Here is a 20997-nt window from a genome sequence, read left to right on the forward strand (position 1 = left end):
AATTTTTATTTTTTTTACATATTTGACCACACAGAGCAAATCATTTGTTTTGTTCGATAGATTTGAGCCCAAATTCACCTTAATTATTGTATCATTACTCCCAGTTTGCTTAATTTTGGGATGGATTAGCATTAATTTATCTTAATGCGATGTTGCGTAAATTTGTGATAATTACCCTGCACCTTTCTTTTGAAGGCTTTGTTTGGGCGAAATGGAGCGGATTTAATTTGGCCGGACAGTTGGCTTTGTTCCCAGCTCGGACCTGCTATGACATGGTTGAATGATATGGTCGAATGACAGTGCTGAATTATCCTTTTTTTTTTTTTTTTTAAAGGACTGTTCAGAGTCCAAGGTTAAATCCATACTCGGCCATTGTGGTACAGTTATCGGGTTGGGCAACAGTTGCGTTGCAGTTATGAATCATGATAATAGGTTGTGGATAAAGTTCTGTTTGGCTGTACGGTTAATGGTATCTCTATGGTCACAGAAATTGTGGCTAGAGACTTGTGAGAGAAGTTGCTTGGAAGAATCATGGCGGCAGTTTGAATTTGAGTCCGTTTTCAGATAGTCACGGTGATTGCTGTCAATGGTTGAACTTGGAGGCTGTGTGGTGAAGTCATTGGGGTTTTTGGGCAACACTCATATCCTTTTGTACAGATAATGTTTGAATAGTTTGTTGTCAGTTGAGGTAACTTTTTTGGACTAGTTTGGACTAGGTTTTTATTGGCTAATTCATGGCTAACCTTTTCGGGAATTGTATTCCTGTCTTTGCTGTTATAAAAGCTTTACAACAAAAAAAAACCTCTGTTCTACATTTATAATTTATTTAGTGTTTACAATGTTCCAAACTGTCAGAAATGATATTGTAATCCAACAGCACCTGTTTGGCACACATATTCACGCAGCCCTTGCTCCTTACTTTATTTATCTTCATCTACAGTATTTTACGCACACAGTCCACAACCAGTAAACATTCCCCTGTTTCGATTTCATTCGTCAAGTCCTCTGCATCCATTTTGCTGTCACGTGTTACAGTGTTTGGAGTTTGTTATAACCAATTTATTGTTGTGATAATGATATGCTATTGGTCAGGCCCGATTGGTCGAAAGAACAGACGACAACTGTCGACCATTTATTATAATTTTTTGGGGGGACAGCCCTACTAACCATGCTTACATAATTGTGATCTGTAGTTACACACACACACAACTCACGCTCTGCTCAGAGCATAAAATGAGTTCCTGTATTGACTTCGCTTGACTAATGTTGTGTGGATAATGTTAAAATAACACCAGACTGAAGACCTGCGGGCAAGCTATTGCTCATTTAGCATGAACAGATTGGCTCTTTCGCACCCAGAGGCATAGCAGGGCTACAATGTCGTGTCCTCACAATGCATAATCTGATATTCAGTGATTGGTCCACACCCTGCATTATTCAACATGGATACTCTTTTCACTGATGTTACAAGTCCTTTCTTGCTCTCTTTTAGATCACGTTTTCACCCCCAACAATCATACCAGCCCCCCCACTCCCATCCCCATCATTTCCATTGTCTATACATAGGCTCAGGCCTAAAAATTCTGTTTCCCCGACATTCCCCCAAAATGACATTGTTAAATGTTTACTCACAAACAGGACTGCCGCTGCCATCTTTGTTACCTCTCTGAGGATCCACTCTGAGGAAAGGTGAACGTGCTCATGAATTATACATGTTTATTTACCACATAAATTATTCAGAAGATATCAGTCGCTTGGTTTTTGTCAGAGGGGCTGTAGGTTGTGGAGAGGAACACAATAACGTTAGCTGAATGTAGCTTTCTGAGCAAGAAAGGATGGCTTATGAGTTTTATGTGTACCTGATGATATTGTACGTGGAATTTTCTTGTCTGTTTTCAATAATAATAATTCAGTAATTGTAGCTCTTACAAAAAATAACTAACCTACTAATGCAAAAGATTCCTCTATGCTGACGACAACCTTTGCAAAAATGCAACTATCCCCAATAGGTTTTTTTGCGGTATAAAATGTACCAATTTTCCCACCATGAAGCCTAAGCAATGTTTCGCTGAATTTGCAAAACTTATGCCAGCACAGGCAGAACTCCTGTCTCATTTAAAGTTCCTATCCCCTAGCTGTCTGCCTGAGGGTATGAGAGATTGATAGATGGTCCTGTGTGGCACAGTTGGTCGAGCATGGCACTTGCAATGCCAGGGTTGTGGGTTTGATTCCCATGGGGGACCAGTACAAATAAATATGAAAATGTACTACTGTAAGTTATCTGCAAAAATGTAAAATAGAAACTATGCCGACGGGTTAACAGTTGAAGCCATCTTACCATCAGATTGTTACACCTAAACAAGTGAGCCGTGTTGATAACTGAAGCTTCTCCAGTTACTTTTACCTCAGCAGCTTATTGTTATCTTGTTATTATGAGATCACAATCTTTTATGATTGTGAGACACGAGTTCAGTCCCATTTTGGTAGTATTGACTACAGCCAGGTATTACTACTATAGCTGATGTAGGTAATGAGGTCGCGGTCCATAAGAATTAGATTAATGCAGCCAATGACAAACGCGCACTACATCGGTGCCGGTCAGACGCGGCGACTCGGTGGACAAGTGGGAGGTTCGATGTCCTCTTCCTCCATTTTGACATGGGCAAGCGCTGAGAGAAAATTGGCCATTGCCTTAGAAATGGGGCCCGTTTATTGTTCACTAATTTAGATTTGGGGATTACGATCAGTAACTAGGCACAATTGTTTTTAACTCCGCACCCTCTCACCCTGCCCATAACCAACAGATAATCCCTAATAATTACCTCCTTATGTGACGGGGCCTAAAAGTCTGCTTCGACAGCCGTGTTCACCGAACCACCCTACAGCCAATATTTTGAATATTTAATGTGTCCATTTTTTTGTCCTTTTCTACCTCCTTTGTTTTTCATGCTCTTTGATTGATGAATGAATGAATGAATGAATGCAGTGTAACAGTGAATTGTACCTGTCCTGGTCCTTTTGTGATGCTAACATAGAATATTAGCACGATAGCTAGTGCAGTGGTACCCAATGGTCATCAAGTCCTGCATACCCTATTGACCCCATGTATCTTTATCTTATGAATAAATGCGTTGAAGATTCCTACTTGTAAATGGCAATGTACAATGCAGGGTAGCCAATTTTGATTTAAGACATATGAAAAGGTAGTTCAAAGGGTGACCCACTAAATACTACAGAGCGCTCATTTTAGCGTAGCATGCATGCATCCTATTTGCATTCTTAAAGAATCTCACTCCACTTTTTTTCTTAAAGGCTTTATCCCAGCAGCTGAATTGGAGAGTGCTAAGCTCATTCACATGCCAACCCTGATTCCTGTTACCGAAAGCCACCATGTCCCTCCTCCCACAATTAACACTAACGGGTTGTGAAGCACGGCTGGAGATTGGGTGTTCTTGAAATTAATATTGCAGGTAGTATTGTTTTCCAATTTCCAGAGTGATTGGCGTGACGAGTTAGCGTCTGATCTGCTTTTTTTACCTTAGCTTGCTGTAGTTAGCTTGCACAACCATGCAAATGCAACTACTAGCTACTTAGCTTGGTGACGTGTGTGTTGGTGTCAACCTCCAATTATTTAGCAAATCATTTTAAGTTTGCAGTCAGGGGGGAAAAGGTTTGGCCGACACCAACATTCCTACCATAGTGTAGGCCACATGGAGTTTTGAAAACAAGACAGTTGGCTGTCTTTTGGCCAGGACACCCACTGATACGGTGTGTAGCGCTCAGCTCCACCGTGACCTTGCGCTACCACATGAAGGCTCCACCTGCTGCCTGGCTCACACCAGGCAATTGATAAAAATACCCCTTAAGCCCCACACTCTTTGTCAGTAGAGATTCAAGGACAGCAGCCAATGTCCCTTCACTCACAGGCATAGACAGGCATACGAGCACACACACACATTCACTGCACACATTAATGATGTTACATCCACAATGACACACACTTGCACAAGCATCATGGGCCCGCCTGCCTGAGGTGTGTAAATCTTCTGCAACATTTTGAATAAGTTGCTATCCTTGCTATTTTGAATGGGCTGGTGGGGGCCTCATGAGTCCAGCTTGGCACACTGATGGGGCTGGGGCGTGTTTGTGCTGAACCAACAGTATGAACCTTGTATATGCCATTTGCACATAATGCACTGTAGGAAACACTGACCTGGTGACTTTCACCTCTGTCTGTCTGGTTGACTCACTGTCCAATGCCTCTCATTATACACACATACCCTACCCCCAGTCTGCTGCCTTTTGCTAAATACTGATCACATTAAAGCCACATTTAAAAATAAAAATAAACTCTTTGTTTCAGCCCAATCACATTAATTTAAATAACCATTGTACAGCAGGACATATTGCAGAATATGCCTTTTAAAAATATTTATGTGGAGGATATTGGCATGTTTGGCCATTTTAGTTATTTTCACTGATGGCTAAAACTTGACAGTGAGTAGTCTCTGGCAAGCCCCAGAATGTAGCCAGGCACCAGACCTGTTCTAACTAATGGATAACCTACATGCCTCTTCCTCCCGGCATGTCATAACTTCCATAGGTTAGGAAGTGGCGGGGGGCATAGCATAGGCCTTGTGTGTTATTTGTGTGGACACAGAGACATTATTTCGTCAGTGTCATCTGAGGAATGCAGGCCTCATCCCTAGCTGACACACAAGATGACCTCTTTACTGTCACGGTAAGGGGATCCATTGACACCGTGACTTGGCCTGGTGGGAGGGACGACCCGGTTAAAAAAACGGCCTAACGTGGTAAAGGATAAAGGTCGGAATTCAAAATGGTGGCAATCAGACGGTGTTTTTTCCCCCCTCTTTCTTTTTCTGTTTCACCGGTCACTAGGGTGAGCTTTGAACTCGCTGCCACGGGTCTCATTGCTCAGTGTTAACCCTCCACTAAAAAAATAAAAAACCTCAAGGTATTGAGAAATCATCACCCTCAGTCGCTGACAAGTGAGCAATTGTTGTGAATCTAGGTCGGCTCAGCTTCGAGTCGCGGGGGATTAATTTGTGCTTTTCTCTGAAACAGAACCACAACAAATCCTCTGTGCGAAGTGCCCCCGATTTTTAAGGTGCCCTACATTGATTTGATGGAGCAGAGAACCAGTCTAGTTGCGTTGCAGGCATGCCAACAGGATGTGGTTCACTGTGATCAGCTTTGAAGGAATCCTCACTGTTGGCCTATTTCTGTCACTTATGGCCAGTGTTTGAGTGTCTCCTGAGGAATACTTTTAAAATGCATCCATACTTCTTTCCTTCAAGGGGATCTCTGTTCTGCTATAGAGGTGATTCCTGTTGACTGTCAGATCTTTAAAATCTCTACGCTACAGTACATTGGAGCAGGGCTTACAGTAGAGGCTGCCACTGTTGACTGAATGATAGAGAGTTTTTATGGTAACACTGTGCTACATAATGCCCTCAGCGCATATCATTGATTTACTTCCCTTTTGTGAGGTCAGTGCACCCATTTGAAATTCTCATTACGCAGGTAGCCTAGTGGTTAGAGTGTTGGACCAGTAACCGAAAGGTTGCTGGATCAAATCCCCGAGCTGACAAGGTAGAAATCTGTCGTTCTGCCCCAGAACAAGGCAGTTAACCCACTGTTTGGTAGGCCGTCATTGTAAATAAGAATTTGTTCTAAACTGACTTAAAAAAAATAATCTATATAATTGTAATATCCTGTCGAAACCAAAGATTGCATATTAACCACCCATCTAATGGCACCAAATAGAAAATTGAACATGTTACACATTACAAATTCTCACAAAACACTCATAAATATTGTATCATAATATATAGGCTAACGTCTTAGGCTAAGCCAATGAGGTTTAAGTAGGTCTTGGTCAGCAGACTTGTACTGTCCTCTTTTGGAGGTGACGTCCACCTTTTACCTTCCCTACAGGACCTCATTGTCTTAAGGTTGTGACCCCACCGTTTATGTTTTGTCTACAGTATCAGTGTGATAAGACGCAGGGGGTTCTGCATTCACCCCGACCCAAATGAAACCAGGCCAATAAAGGGAGCGGACAGTGAAAGCTCCCTCCTGTTAGCAGACACAGCAGTGGTTTCGAGATAAGTGGCTGCCATTTTATAATTTAGATGACGCTCTGTTGTTCCAGTGTCCCTTCCCATTTTATTGAAAGTGAAGGGGAGCGAGTGGAGAATTGCTAGATGGAATGGCTAAAATGTGTGATGAAAAAGATGTAAATTCTTCACCCTCGAACGTCATAGGCCTAGTTCTCCCCTTAACCTCAATCCATTCCAACATGCATTGGGTGAGGTAGGATGTCAGTGCGCGTGCATTGGGTGAGGTAGGATGTCAGTGGGCGTGCATTGGGTGAGGTAGGATGTCAGTGGGCGTGCATTGGGTGAGGTAGGATGTCAGTGGGCGTGCATTGGGTGAGGTAGGATGTCAGTGGGCGTGCATTGGGTGAGGTAGGTTGTCAGTGGCGTGCATTGGGTGAGGTAGGATGTAGTGGGCGTGCATTGGGTGAGGTAGGATGTCAGTGGGCGTGCATTGGGTGAGGTAGGATGTCAGTGGGTGCTTGGTGAGGTAGGAAGTCAGTGCATTGGGTGAGGTAGGCATGTCAGTGGGCGTTGCATTGGGTGAGGTAGGATGTCAAGTGGGCGTGCATTGGGTGAGGTAGGAGTGTCAGTGGGCGTGCATTGGGTGAGGTAGGATGTCAGTGGGCTGGCATTGGGTAGGGTAGGATGTCAGTGGGCGTGCATTGGGTGAGGTAGGATGTCAGTGGCGCGTGCATTGGGTGAGGTAGATGTCATGCGCGTGCATTGGGTGAGGTAGGATGTCAGTGGCGTGCATTGGGTGAGGTAGGATGTCAGTGGCGTGCATTGGGTGAGGTAGGATGTCAGTTGGCGGCATTGGGTGAGGTAGGATGTTCAGTGGGGTCGTGCATCTGGCGTGCAGGTAGGAGTGTCCAGTTGGGCGTGCATTGGGTGGGAGGTAGGCATGTCAGTGCGCGTGCATTGGGTGAGGTAGGATGTCAGTTGCGCGTGCATTGGGTGAGGTAGGATGTCAGTTGCGCGTGCCAATTGGGTGAGGTAGGATGTCAGTTGCGCGTGCATTGGGTGAGGTAGGATGTCAGTTGCGCGTGCATTGGGTGAGGTAGGATGTCAGTTGGGCGTGCGTTGTTTAGCTAGACATTGCCACTTCCTCCTTGAATTCTGTCTGCCCGACCAATTGTCATGTCGCTCAACACGTTGGCCCAGCACCCTGTTCTGCACCCTTCTCCCAACGGAGTTGCATAACAACCCATAGAGAATGGAGACTGGAGAGGCAGCCTCAGTCATATTGTGTTTGGCCCCAAAAACAGGGAGCACAAGGCTATCATTGTTAGCTAATGGGAGGACATACCTCCAATAGTTTGCCTACAGTCTGGTACGGTACACTGCTACTGTCTGACTTGGACCCGGAGGTGTGCTGAAACATTACATCCCCCTAATATATCTGGTTTCATTAAGGAGATAGTTAAGAAGTGGATGGTTTGGTAACAGAGCAAAATGTCCCAGACCCATTAAAGACTAGAATATTATTAATTTGGTATTTCAAAAATACAAAGGGTCAGAATGAGTACTTTTTTTTTTGTACACGCAGCTTTGAAGGGATCCTAAGTAATGTCTTAACAACAATAGGAAGTCATGGTGGCCTGGTTTATTTTGCTCCTGGAGGGGTCCACCAGAGTTCCTGGAAGGATCACTACCGAAATGAAAACCTGGAATTTACAGTTGGTGACAGTGGTGAGATGTTATGCTGTCAGGAACTCTGATAGCCTAGTAGTTTGAGCCTGCTTGCCCCACCTCCTTTTGATCTGTCCAGCGCTGCCCCACTCTGGATCATAACCTTGTCAGTGTCTGTGAAAGGCTTTTGTACTCAGTCAGGAAATGAATATAAGATGGAAGTCATTTCAACAACACCAAGCCTAGAGGAAACATGGTGTAGTTGTTAGGCTATAGGCTACTCTCAGGGTGAAATCATAGGCTCGACCCCTGTCGCAATTCCTGACCAACCTGATTTGTGCTTGAATAGCACTGTTATTAATAAACCCATCACACTCTTGCCCGTGCTTTCTATCGCACTCTCTCGTACACACACACACACACACACACACACACACACACACACACACACACACACACACACACACACACACACACACATCTCTCTTTAAATTGCTTCACACTCATACCGAGTGTATCATTGCTTTGAATATACAACACAAGATGAACTTAGATATCCTCCCTCTGTGTTTTTGCGGTTGGCCCCAACATCTCAAACGTTATTCAATCCAAAAACACAAAACCGGAAAATGAAAGTGCGTGGTAGTGAGAGGCAGTGGAAAAATGGTGTCCCTCGCATTCTTTCCATGGAGCCAATCTCAAAAGACAATTTTGAAATATTTAAGACAGAAGCCACAATTGATGGTTACGCATATTTGTCTCTCTCTCTCTCTCACTGGTGCTCCTGAGTGGTATAGGAGTGGCGCTGTTTCCCACGCTGGGATGTCACAGAGCAATGGTAGGCTTAAAGGAAAACCGACATTAGCATGCCACCTAGTGGTCGTTCTTGGTAAGGTCTACTTCTCTGTGTCAATGGGCCTATTGGACTTGCGCTCCGGTGTTTTGAATCCTTACCACCCTTCCTTGACGTTATAGTCGTTGTTACTGTATGTGATTGGATAAGTCAAAGCAAGGTTTCCACCTTAGTGGGTACACCTACCCGACCTCTCAAATCTGTGATTAGACCTACTTAAAGATGCACTATGCAGAAATCGCTCTGCCATTTCCTGGTTGTTAAAATTCTATTAGTTGGACTAATTTCAGTTTGTGACAAAACATGCAGTATAGTGTAGAGAATTATTGTACCATCTAAACGGCTGTGAAATAAAAGTAAAAGATGCAAAAACAAAATGTAAGACCGGGAAGCGTAGAAATAACACACACATATAACAGATCTACTGCTTCTTAGTTTTGCTTTCAATGAGAACGACAGATCAAATTCATATAGAAATTATTTTTAGGTCGGATGACACAAAAGAAGGAAGGGAAGGGAAGACTGAAGGATGTCACCTAAAGCTTTCAACAGGGCCTGTCGTCCCGTGTGAATCAGCATTGGTGGGAAAAGCACTCAATAGTCATACTTGAGTCATTTTCTATCAAGGTATCTTTTACTTTTACTCAAGTGAAAGGCACCCAGTAAAACACTACTTGAGTAAAAGTCTTAAAGTAAAAAAGCAAAGGTTGTCAAAAAATATAAATAGTACAGTACAAATACCCCCCCAAAAATGACTTTAGTACTTAAAAATATTTTTACTTAAGTACTTTACACCACTGTGAATCAGCATGTTCTGTGTTTCGCCTATAGTCCCCAATAATGTAGCTCAGGGTCTCCAACAGGTAGATTGCGAGCCCTGGTTAGCCACTATTGGCTTAAAAAGCCAAACGTAACACTATCTGCCAATTCCTTTCCAGCAATTTTACCACCGTCTGTCTTTTTGGTGCCTGCGTTTTGTCTATCACTTTGTATGTAGCCAGTTAGCGATGCTAATTATAACCATGTTGTGTGTAGACAGAAAGACCTTCCCCAAAAACCTCAATTAAATTCAAATCTAATTCAAATTAGGCTTACCACATGATTATTTGTATCAATTAGATGGTGATTGCTTTGCTAAACCTGCCATGACATGTGCTGCAGCAATATGACATGTGCAGTCAAATTTTGTTTTACAGAGTCAGTGATAGTAGTATGGCTCCCCTGGAGCAAATTAGGGTTAAGTGTCTTGCTCAAGGACACAAAGAACACAAATGTTTTTTGCCATGTCGGCTCAGGTAATCGAACCAGCGACCTTTCACTTACCGGCAAAAAGCTCTAACCACTAGGCTACTTGCCGCCCGAGAGACAACATCTATAAGGATATTTCTATTGACATATCAGCCTGCTGTATGATTTGTTTCAATGTACTGTACTATTTTATTATGACGAATCCCAAATATCCTGTCTGTTAACAATAGATGGCGCCAGAGCCCATAGTCTCCATGCAGAATTCTCAGGCCTACACCGTGTACAAAACGGTAGGCAATTTCAGAACAGAACATAAGGCTTCAATTAGGCTGGGGGAAATCACTGCATGATGTAACATGGGGTGAAGTAACCCAGTCTATGGAGCTTTGAAGGCCAACCTAGTTTTGTTTTTTTAGTTCTAATTCAACCAACAGCCAACAGTCTAAACCGTGTTTTATATTGCATGGATGCAGTGTATTTCGAGGGGATATAGGGCCTATATTTGATACCCTATTAGCAAATCTGACTTTGCATAATAGCCTATAGGCCTTTTCTGTTCAACATGCACACATTCATATGTGCAATTGTTCTAATAATAACTTGCAAAAGATCAGATTTCAGATCCATACAACAACTTGTGTTTGATCCATGATCTTGTATTTGTAGTAACTCACGCTTTGGTGGGTGTTAAGTTCGTGCGACCCATGGGACATTTTAACCAAACATTCCCTCCCTTTCTCAATCTTTGACCTCTAACCGGAGCTTAGTCAAACCGGTTGACCCTTCCATTCCTTCCCCGTTGGTGTCAGACGGTCTCAGAGCCCAGGAACTCGCTGTCAGCTGAAAAAGTCAAGACAAATGAAGGGAAGCACCACCCGTCCTGTTTTTGTTTGTTGTTTTTGTCTCTAAAATAAATATTTCTTAGATTTACGTGCTGCTCAGTATAAACTCAATTCTGGGGTTCTGTGGTGTACTATGTTGCCCAGAATGGCAGAGGTGTGTCTGTGCCTGAATGTATCTGCACATCTTTTCCATGCATGTCTGTGAGTACATGTGCTTCTGCTCCTGTGTATTAGGAAGGGGCAGGATGTCTGGGTGGCAGGAAGAGTGTTGCGTCGCCAGGGCTGTGTCACATAAGCTGGCTGGTGGCTGAAGAGTGGGACCTCTGTCAAAACACAGACCCTCTCTTGTCCCCCCCCCCCGCCGCATCGACCTCCAGTCTCCACTCTACGAACACTTTGCCCCCCCCCCCTTCAATCCCCACCCCTTCACATTCAATGGACTCTATATATACACACACACTCACTGACTCAATACCCTCTGCACACTGATTCAGTGTGCACCCACACACAGTGGCTATGCTGTGTGGACTGCATGGGCACTTTGTTTCACCTCCATCTTGGAAGAGTGCCACTGACCAAGTAGAGCTGGGACGATAAACTGAAAATTATAGACATCGACCATACCGGTTACTTATCGTAGGCATTTTGCCGATATCGTTCATTACAGTAAGTAGCCTATACTAGAGAAATGTGAAGTTTTGAAATGAAATAAGTTTGCTGATATGGGTGATTTGTTAATGGGACAATGGATGACTGCAACCATCAAACTATACTGAACAAACGCAACATGTAAAGCGTTGGTCCCATGTTTCATGAGCTGAAATAAAAGATCCCAGAAATTTTCCATACACACAACAAGCTTATTTATCTCCAATTGTGCACACAAATGTGTTTACATCCCTGTTAGCAAGCATTTCTCCTTTGCCAAGATAATCCATCCACCTGACAGGTGTGGCATATCAAGAAGCTGATTAAACAGCATCATCATTACACAGGTGCACCCTGTGCTGTGGACAAAAACAGGCCACTCTAAAATGTGCAGTTTTATCACACAACAAAATGCCACAGATGTCTATTTTTTATTATAATGTTAGAAATATATTGTTCTATTTATCATTATTGCATTAATTCAGGCAATTGATCGTGAAATAGATTTTTTTTCAGATCGCCCAGCTCAGACTTCAATTGGACACTTGATAAAGGGAGGCACTGAATAGGGAATTCGTAGGGGTACCTCTTGTTTTTTCCCTCAGCAGTAGGCTACTATTACCCTGCCTTTCCATACCCACTCCCTCATATTCAGTGTAAAGACCTATGTGTGAGGGAGAGCACTGTCCATGAATAAAATAATACAAAAAATGTGGGAGCTTAGAACTGCCGATTCTTCATGTCTGACCTTTTTTTCAATGATATTCATACACCTGGTCAAATCTGCTAAACTACCTCGAATTATTTGAAATGTTTAAATGCAACTGCTAATAACTGACCGTCTCCTCTTTCCACAGGACCTGGAGATAGTCTACTCCTATCTTCACGGGATGGAGGCCCTTTCTAACCTCAGAGAACACCAGCTGAGGTGAGAGCTCCCCATTTGATTCACATTTATCACATGAGTTGAAGTTAACAAACATGTATTCCAAATTATTTACACATGAATAGCATATGAATTACTATTTACAGTGCATTCGGAAAGTATTCAGACCCCTTCCCTTTTTCCACATTTTGTTACGTTACAGCCTTATTCTAAAAATGGATTACATTTATTTCTTTTCCCTCATCAATGTACAGAGTCGTGGCCAAAAGTTTTGAGAAAAACACAAATATAAATTTTCACAAAGTTTGCTGCTTCAGTGTCTTCAGATATTTTTGTCAGATGTTACTATGGAATACTGAAGTATATTTACAAGAATTTCATAAGTGTTAAAGGCTTTTATTGACAATTCCATGAAGTTGATGCAAAGAGTCAATATTTGCAGTGTTGACCCTTCTTTTTCAAGACCTCTGCAATCCGCGCTGGCATGCTGTCAATTAACTTCTGGGCCACATCCTGACTGATGGCAGCCCATTCTTGCATAATCAATGCTTGGAGTTTGTCAGAATTTGTGGGGTTTTGTTTGTCCTCCCGCCTCTTGAGGATTGACCACACGTTCTCAATGGGATTAAGGTCTGGGGAGTTTCCTGGCCATGGACCCAAAATATCGATGTTTTGTTACCCGAGCCACTTAGTTATCACTTTTGCCTTATGGCAAGGTGCTCCATCATGCTGGAAAAGGCATTGTTTGTCACCAAACTGTTCCTGGATGGTTGGGAGAAGTTGCTCTCTGAAGATGTGTTGGTACCATTCTTTATTCATGGCTGTGTTCTTAGGCAAAATTGTTAGTTAGTCCACTCCCTTGGCTGAGAAGCAACCCCACACATGAATGGTCTCAGGATGCTTTACTGTTGGCATGACACAGGACTGATGGTAGCGCTCACCTTGTCTTCTCCGGACAAGCTTTTTTTCCGGATGCCAGTCCTCAGCAGTCCAATCCCTGTACCCTTTCCAGAATGTCAGTCTGTCCCTTATGTTTTCCTGGAGAGAAGTGTCTTCTTTGCTGCCCTTCTTGACACCAGGCCATCCTCCAAAAGTCTTCGCCTCACTGTGCGTGCAGATGCACTCACACCTGCCTGCTACCATTCCCGAGCAAGCTCTGTACTGGCGGTGCCCCGATCCTGCAGCTTTAGGAGACGGTCCAGGCGCTTGCTGGACTTTCTTGGGTGCCCTAAAGCCTTCTTCACAACAATTGAACCGCTCTCCTTGAAGTTCTTGATGATCCGATAAATGGTTGATTTAGGTGCAATCTTACTGGCAGCAAAATGAATAGGAAATATAGTCTAAGAATCCTCCATTTGCAGCAATTACAGCCTGCAGACCTTTGCCATTCAAGTTGTAAATTTGTTGAGGTAATCTGAAGAGATTTCACCCCATGCTTCCTGAAGCACCTCCCACAAGTTGGATTGGGTTGATGGGCACTTCTTACATACCATGTGGTCTAGCTGCTCCCACAACAGATCAATAGGTTTGATCTGGTGACTGTGCTGGCCACTCCATTATAGACAGAATACCAGCTGACTGCTTCTTCCCTAAATATTTCTTGCACAGTGTGGAGCTGTGCTTTGGGTCATTGTCCTGTTGTAGGAGGGAATTGTCTCCAGTTAAGCGCCGTCCACAGGGTATTGCATGGCGCTGTAAAATGGAGTGATAGCCTTCTTCAAGATCCCTTTTACACTGTACAAATCTCCCACTTTACCACCACCAATGCACCCCAGACCATCACATTGCCTCCACCATGCTTGACAGATGGCGTCAAGCACTCCTCCAGCATATTTACATTTTTTCGTCATCTCACGAATGTTCTTCTTTGTGATCCGAACACCTCAAACTTAGATTTGTCTGTCCTTAAAACTTTTTTCCAATCTTCCTCTGTCCAGTGTCTGTGTTCTTTTGCCCATCTTAATCTTTTCTTTTTATTGGCCAGTCTGAGATATGGCTTTTTCTTTGCAACTCTGCCTAGAAGGCCAACATCACGGAGTCGCCTCTTCACTGTTGACGTTGAGACGGGTACTGTGTAATGATGCTGCCAGTTGAGGACTTGTGAGGCGTCTGTTTCTCAAACTAGACACACTAATGTACTTGTCCTCATGCTCAGTTGTGCACCGGGGCCAGCTTGCGCTGTTCTGTGAAGGGAGTAGTACACAGCGTTGTACGAGATCTTCAGTTTCTTGGCAATTTCTCGCATGGAATAACCTTCATTTCTCAGAACAAGAACAGACTGAAGAGTTTCAGAAGAAAGTGCTTTGTTTCTGGCCATTTTGAGCCTGTAATCGAACCCACAAATGCTGATGCTCCAGATACTCAAGTAGTCTAAAGAAGGCCAGTTTTATGGCTTCTTTAATCAGAACAACAGTTTTCAGATGTGCTAACATAATTGCAAAAGGGTTTTCTAATGATCAATTAGCCTTTTAAAATGATAAACTTCGTTTAGCTAACACAACGGGCCATTGGAACACAGGAGTGATGTTTGCTTATAATGGGCCTCTGTACGCCTATATAAATATTCCATTCAAAATTAGCCGTTTTACCATTACAATAATCATTTACAACATAAAAAATGTATTTCTGATCAATTTGATGTTATTTTAATGGGCAAAAAATGTGCTTTTCTTTCAAAAACAAGGACATTTGTAAGTGACCCCAAACTTTCGAACGGCGGTGTATGTATGTGTCAGCCTACTTTATTATAAACATGTTAAATAGGTTCTATTATATTTCAAAATTGGAATCAAATAATTGTAACCTTGTAAGGCTGCATGTCCTGCACCAGCATCGCATGTTCTCTCCCAGCTTCATGGTTTGATTAGATTAGCCTACTGGAGCTAGTTTAGTTGTTTTTACCCTAGAGAGCGTAGCTACATCGATGGGCTTTTATGTTTTTGTTGTTGTACGTAATGTGCTATCCATGTGCTGGAGAACGGCAAAATCATTTGGGGCTTTTTTGGCTTGGGCTCAAAATGTGTCGAGTTCATAACATTTATTTTAATGTATGGCTCATCAGGCTTGAATTTTCATGCTAATCAAAGCTCTAATCCAAATTCAGACATTTTATGTGCTTTAGAATGACACTTGTGGTTTTGGCGGGAAATAGTGGGTTAACTGAGAGAAAGGTGATTTATTCTCGGGATGTAAAATACCGGGAAAATATTCAACCCTAGTCCACTCCACTCGACAAACAGTCCTTAGTCTGGGGTCGCTTCCCATCAGGCCATGTGTGGATACATGTGGATTATACTGCTGGGGAACAATACCAGAGCACATGACCCGGGCCTGCTAGAACATTCCACAACCTGACCCATTCGCTCCCCCCTTGAACACACACACACACACACCACAAGCCCCCCCTGCTTGCCCTTCGGATTCCCAAAGAATGTTCCCAACGCCTTTGGTCGAAAAGACCAATCCAGCCAGTCTTAAACATGTTAACCCTTTAGCAAAAATCCCACTACCCTACAATCCCACTAACTATGGGATTAAGCTATAGGTTTTGATATTTTCCGTCTGTATTAAAGGAATGTGTTGTTCTCCTCTGCGGTAGCTAGTTCTCTGGGACTCTTGTTTTTTTTTCTCCCGCTTGTTTTGCATCCCTGAGCAACAAGAACAACATGCATGACAAATGCTCAAATCTATTTTGGGAGTTGGTGTTTTTTTTGATATCGCTGTTTATTACGGTAAAGTTGCACGAACTCGGTAGGCGCTTGAGTTACTTTTTAAAACACCTATATGAGTGACATTTCCGTCCTCTCAAAAAGATCAACTCCGTCGTGAGCTGCTAATAACTCAATAAACGGAACTTCGTCGACCCACCCATCCACCTGTTCTATTGTATTTGGTAACTCATATATCTGACTGTTGTCTTTTCCCTTCTCTCCTCTCTCCCCGTCTTCCCTGCAGGATAATATGTGAGACGGTGCGCTATGAAAGACATGAAGCCAATGAAGTGCTCTACTAGTAAGTACCCATGTGCTTTGTATGTGTGCGTGTGTGCCTAAGTGCACGTTTTCTTAATACATCCATTCTTAATAAATCATATCTACATATTCTCTGCCAGATGCCTTCACACTAGACATGATCAAAGTCCAACTTATTGACATGCAGCGATTAGGCCCCCAATGCCGCAGAGCACAGAGCTGCATGATTTAATTGACTCTAATGAAAACAAATGGGCGTGAGCATCGACGCGGTCACCAGATACCCTCTCAGTGCTACCTAGGAGTGATTCTAAACCACTCTGCTGCACCGCTGAAGCGGAGACCTGCAAGGTATTCTGGAACAATTGAATTTGGCCTACTCTACAAGTCATTGAGTTGTGGATTGATGACAAAGTGTAGATTTAATGGCTTCTAAATTGCTCGTCTTGGATCGTTTGCTCCTGGCTAGCAAGGCTGTTTGAGGTAATGCTTTGCATTCTGTCTTCCAATTCAGACTGAGATAAGATAGTGATGTGCCTTGAGAGGGTTGAAAATGCTGTACACCTCCGTGTGTATGCGCTTTTGAGCATGTGTGCGCGTGCATGTGGTGTTTTTATGGTGTGTGTGTGTGCACAATGTTGGTGCATGAGAATGAAGGACCCCTCTGGCGCAGTTCAGTCTCCTGTTGGCATGGGCCACTCATTGCTTTGGCCCAAGACATCCTGTTATGAGGCCAAGAGCCAGAGAACGGACAGAGACACACACACACCTATCCCTCAAATAGGCTTCCCCCAACCCTGACGATGGACAGTCCAGTGATTTCACACTCGATTTTTGTTTCCAAAGGGAGCGTGCACAAAAGAGAACCTCCACGCTACCATTACAACTCCATTAAGAGTTAATTCGTCTCCCATATCCCTTCTAGATGTGAATTGTCCTCTGAAAGTAAGTGACAGCAGAAGCAATTGACAGACTTGGAGTAATGATCCATTTTTAAATGATTTTTGTATAATTAGATGTTTGAGTAGTTAATTATTAATCTAGTTGTTAGAGAATGGTAATGTATCATTGGTATAATTTGGTTGAACAGTGGAGATATTATATTTTTCATTTGATTGATATAATGGTGTACCTGTTGTGTAATTTATGTAGGTAAATGTTCTCTAATGTGGTTGTGCCTATCTAATTGGTATTAGGACTTACGTCATATCGAGAGGTTTGTTGTCAAATATCTCTGAAGAGAAATAATGACCTTTATAGAAAATCACTTGTTAAAGCTTTATCAACAGTGGCTTTAAGGTGAGGAAAAGGTCAATGAATTAACCCTATCATTTCCTCAAAAGCCAAGAGTGGTCTAGATCCCTATCGGCTCCCCTCTTCTTTCCTCTGTGTCTGTGTGCACGAATAGGTGCAGGAGACGGGCTCGGTATCTCATTCTGAGTGATGCGGGAACTGATTAAACAAACGCAATGCAGATTAGCCAGTATTGTCTTTATTATTGGAGCCCCTCTCACAGAGACCCCCTTAGGCCCCCCCCTCCCCCATACGATTTAGCCATAGAGCTGCCTCATTAGATGAGAGCAGGGCTGTCCCAGAATGCCCTAGTCAGAGGGCACACACACACACACACACACACACACACACACACACACACACACACACACACACACACACACACACACAGTTGTGCATGCATACACAGTTGTACACACACACACGCACGTACAGTTGAAGTCGGAAGTTTACATACACTTAGGTTGGAGTCATTAAAACTTGTTTTTCAACCACTCCACAAATTTCTTGTTAACAAACTATAGTTTTGGCAAGTCGGTTAGGACATCTACTTTGTGCATGACACAAGTCGTTTTTCCAACAATTGTTTACAGACAGATTATTCCACTTCTAATTCACTGTATCACAATTCGAGTGAGTCAGAAGTTTACATACACTAAGTTGACTGTGCCATCAGACAGCTTGGAAAATTCCAGAAAATGATGTCATGGCTTTAGAAGCTTCTGATAGGCTATTTGACGTCATTTGAGTCAATTGGAGGTGTAACTGTGGACATATTTCAAGGCCTACCTTCAAACTCAGTGCCTCTTTGCTTGATATTATGGGAAAATCAAAAGAAAACAGCCAAGTCCTCAGAAAGAAAATTGTAGACCTCCACAAGTCTGGTTCATTCTTGGGAGCAATCTCCAAACGCCTGAAAGTACCACGTTCATCTGTACAAACAAGCAAAGGACCTTGTGAAGATGCTGGAGGAAATGGGTAGAAAGGTATCTATATCCACAGTAAAACAAGTCCTATATCGACATAACCTGAAAGGCCGCTCAGCAAGGAAGAAGACACTGCTCCAAAACCGCCATAAAAAAGCCTGACTACGGCTTGCAACTGCACATGGGGACAAAGATTGTACTTTTTGGAGAAATGTCCTCTGATCTGATGAAACAAAAATAGAACTGATTTGGCCATAATGACCGTCGTTATGTTTAGAGGAAAAAGGGAGAGGCTTGCAAGCCGAGGAACACCATCCCAACCGTGAAGCACGGAGGTGGCAGCATCATGTTGTGGGGTTGCTTTGCTCCATGAGGGACTGCTGCACTTCACAAAATAGATGTCATCATGAGGTAGGAAAATTGTGGATATATTGAAGCAACATCTCAAGACATCATTCAAGATGTAAACATTTGGTCGCAAATGGGTCTTCCAAATGGACAATGACCGCAAGCATACTTCCAAAGTTGTGGCAAAATGGCTCAAGGACAACAAAGTCACGGTATTGGAGTGGCCATCACAAAGATCTGACCTCAGTCCTATAGAAAATGTGTGGGCGGAACTGAAAAAGCTTGTGTGAGCAAGGAGGCCTACAAACCTGACTATGTTACACCAGTTCTGTCAGGAGGAATAGGCCAAAATTCACCCAACTTATTGTGGGAAGCTTGTGGAAGGCTACCTGAAACATTTGACCCAAGTTCAACAATTTAAAGGCCATGTTACCAAATACTAATTGAGTGTATGTAAACTTCTGACCCACTGGGAATGTGATGAAAGAAATAAAATCTGAAATAAATCATTCTCTATACTATTTTTCTGACATTTCAATAAAGTGGTGATCCTAACTGACCTAAGATGGAATTGTTACTAGGATTAAATGTCAGGAATTGTGAAACTGAGTTTAAATGTATTTGGCGAAGGTGTATGTAAACTTCTGACATCAACTGTATGGTAGTGGGTGTGACATTTAGCCGGCACAATGTGGATGAGTAGCCAGGCAAGTCTTATATCGGAGTAGGGCTATATGTGCAAGACTACAGGCACTATAGGTGCAGACAAGTGAATAAATGTATTTGGCTAAGGTGTATGTAAACTTCCGACTTCAACTGTATGCGCTCCCATTGGCCAAAAGTAGTAGTGGAGCGAGGGGGCATACGGTTCCCCCCGCTGCTTGCTTGGGGCTACTGTGGAGACACTTTCAGCACTCTCATTCTACCCACGCTTCCGTGTGTGTGTGTGTGTGTGTGTGTGTGTGTTTTTTATTGTGTGTGTGTGAGCGAGCGCACGCGTGCCTGTTCTAATGTGTACGGAGTATGTATGCTTGCATGAATATTATTGGGCAGGGTAGGGGATTCCTCTTGTAGACATTGACTGGGGTTCTTCCTGGATAAGTACTGGGAACAAACAGTGGTAAAATCAGATACAGTCTCCCCCTGTGGAGAATCTGAATTAAGGATATTTAGCTGCAGTAGGGCCGGGAATATACCAGTATGGAGATACTCGTTAGTATCGTGGCAAGGAAACGAAACAAGAAGCGGATTTAACTTCTTTAGGAAAACTGCCCTAATGTTGGAAACAAACATCAATATGTTGTCATCCAGTGTCACAGTTACTTATTTTCCAAGCTAAAGCACACAACATACAGCATGTTTTTAACGGAGCAAAGAGTGCGGTCTGCTTTGTGTTTACATTCTTTGCCATTTGAAAAATATATTGTGATACTGGTATTGTCCCAGATCTAATTGCACAGTTCCTGAGGTTCAAGGCATAGACGGCACAGTTTGGATTTGGAGGTTAAGAACTGTAATTGTTACAAGGCTAAGCAACTCCCATCTCACTTCCAAACCTGAAACCCCAAAGTGAGGTTGATGGTGTGCGTGCTACAGGCAATACACCACCATCTTAGTACATCACAGTTCCTAAACCCGGAGTATTTCACTTGACGGGAATCGATTATACCTTCCAGCAGTCCTCATCTCTGGGCATTCCTCTTCCCTGATGTGTTGTCTGTCTGTCTTATGTGTCCATGCGTGTCTAACTTCCCCAGTGTGTGTGTCTCTTCCAGTGTGTGTGCAGCACTCACACACAGCTGTCTGAAAGTTTTCCCCACCCCAGCTCCTATTCCCACCAGGGTCCTACTGTAATCAGCTGGGAACGTGCCCGCTTGCGTTTGGAAACAAGGTCATCCGATTAGGGATAACCACTGGGAAGAGACCTGGGGAAGAATGTTATGTTACATCCAGACAACGCGTAGGGAACATGGTGTTTACGTCCTCTGTTCTAGGACCATTGCATTTACATCCTTCTGTATGTGCAAATCTAGATTAAAAAAAATATATAGGTATTTAGTTTACTATATGAAATACCACTGTAAAGGACAAAACACACTAGAGATGGGTGTAGAAAGGCAGATTCAATGTGTCAACTGATGATTTACTGATTAATCGCAATGAGAGTGATGGTCTCTAGGAATTGGGAAGAGTCATGTCAGTATTAGGGTTAACAATATTCTGTAGTA

General features: G+C 43.1%; 1 protein-coding gene across 12 annotated transcripts in view; it reads left to right on the forward strand.

The window, feature by feature from the left end:
- LOC111967587 (rap guanine nucleotide exchange factor 2) overlaps positions 1–20997 on the forward strand; it is a 145676-nt gene that overhangs the window by 40767 nt on the left and 83912 nt on the right. For all 12 annotated transcript variants that reach the window (XM_070444795.1, XM_070444802.1, XM_070444804.1 and 9 more), the window contains exons 2-3: positions 12203–12273; positions 16186–16242. In XM_070444795.1, coding sequence (XP_070300896.1) covers positions 12203–12273; positions 16186–16242 — 128 coding nt within the window. The remainder of the gene's footprint in view (positions 1–12202; positions 12274–16185; positions 16243–20997) is intronic.

Source organism: Salvelinus sp. IW2-2015, linkage group LG8 (assembly GCF_002910315.2).
Source record: "Salvelinus sp. IW2-2015 linkage group LG8, ASM291031v2, whole genome shotgun sequence".
Classification (NCBI taxonomy): domain Eukaryota; kingdom Metazoa; phylum Chordata; class Actinopteri; order Salmoniformes; family Salmonidae; genus Salvelinus; species Salvelinus sp. IW2-2015.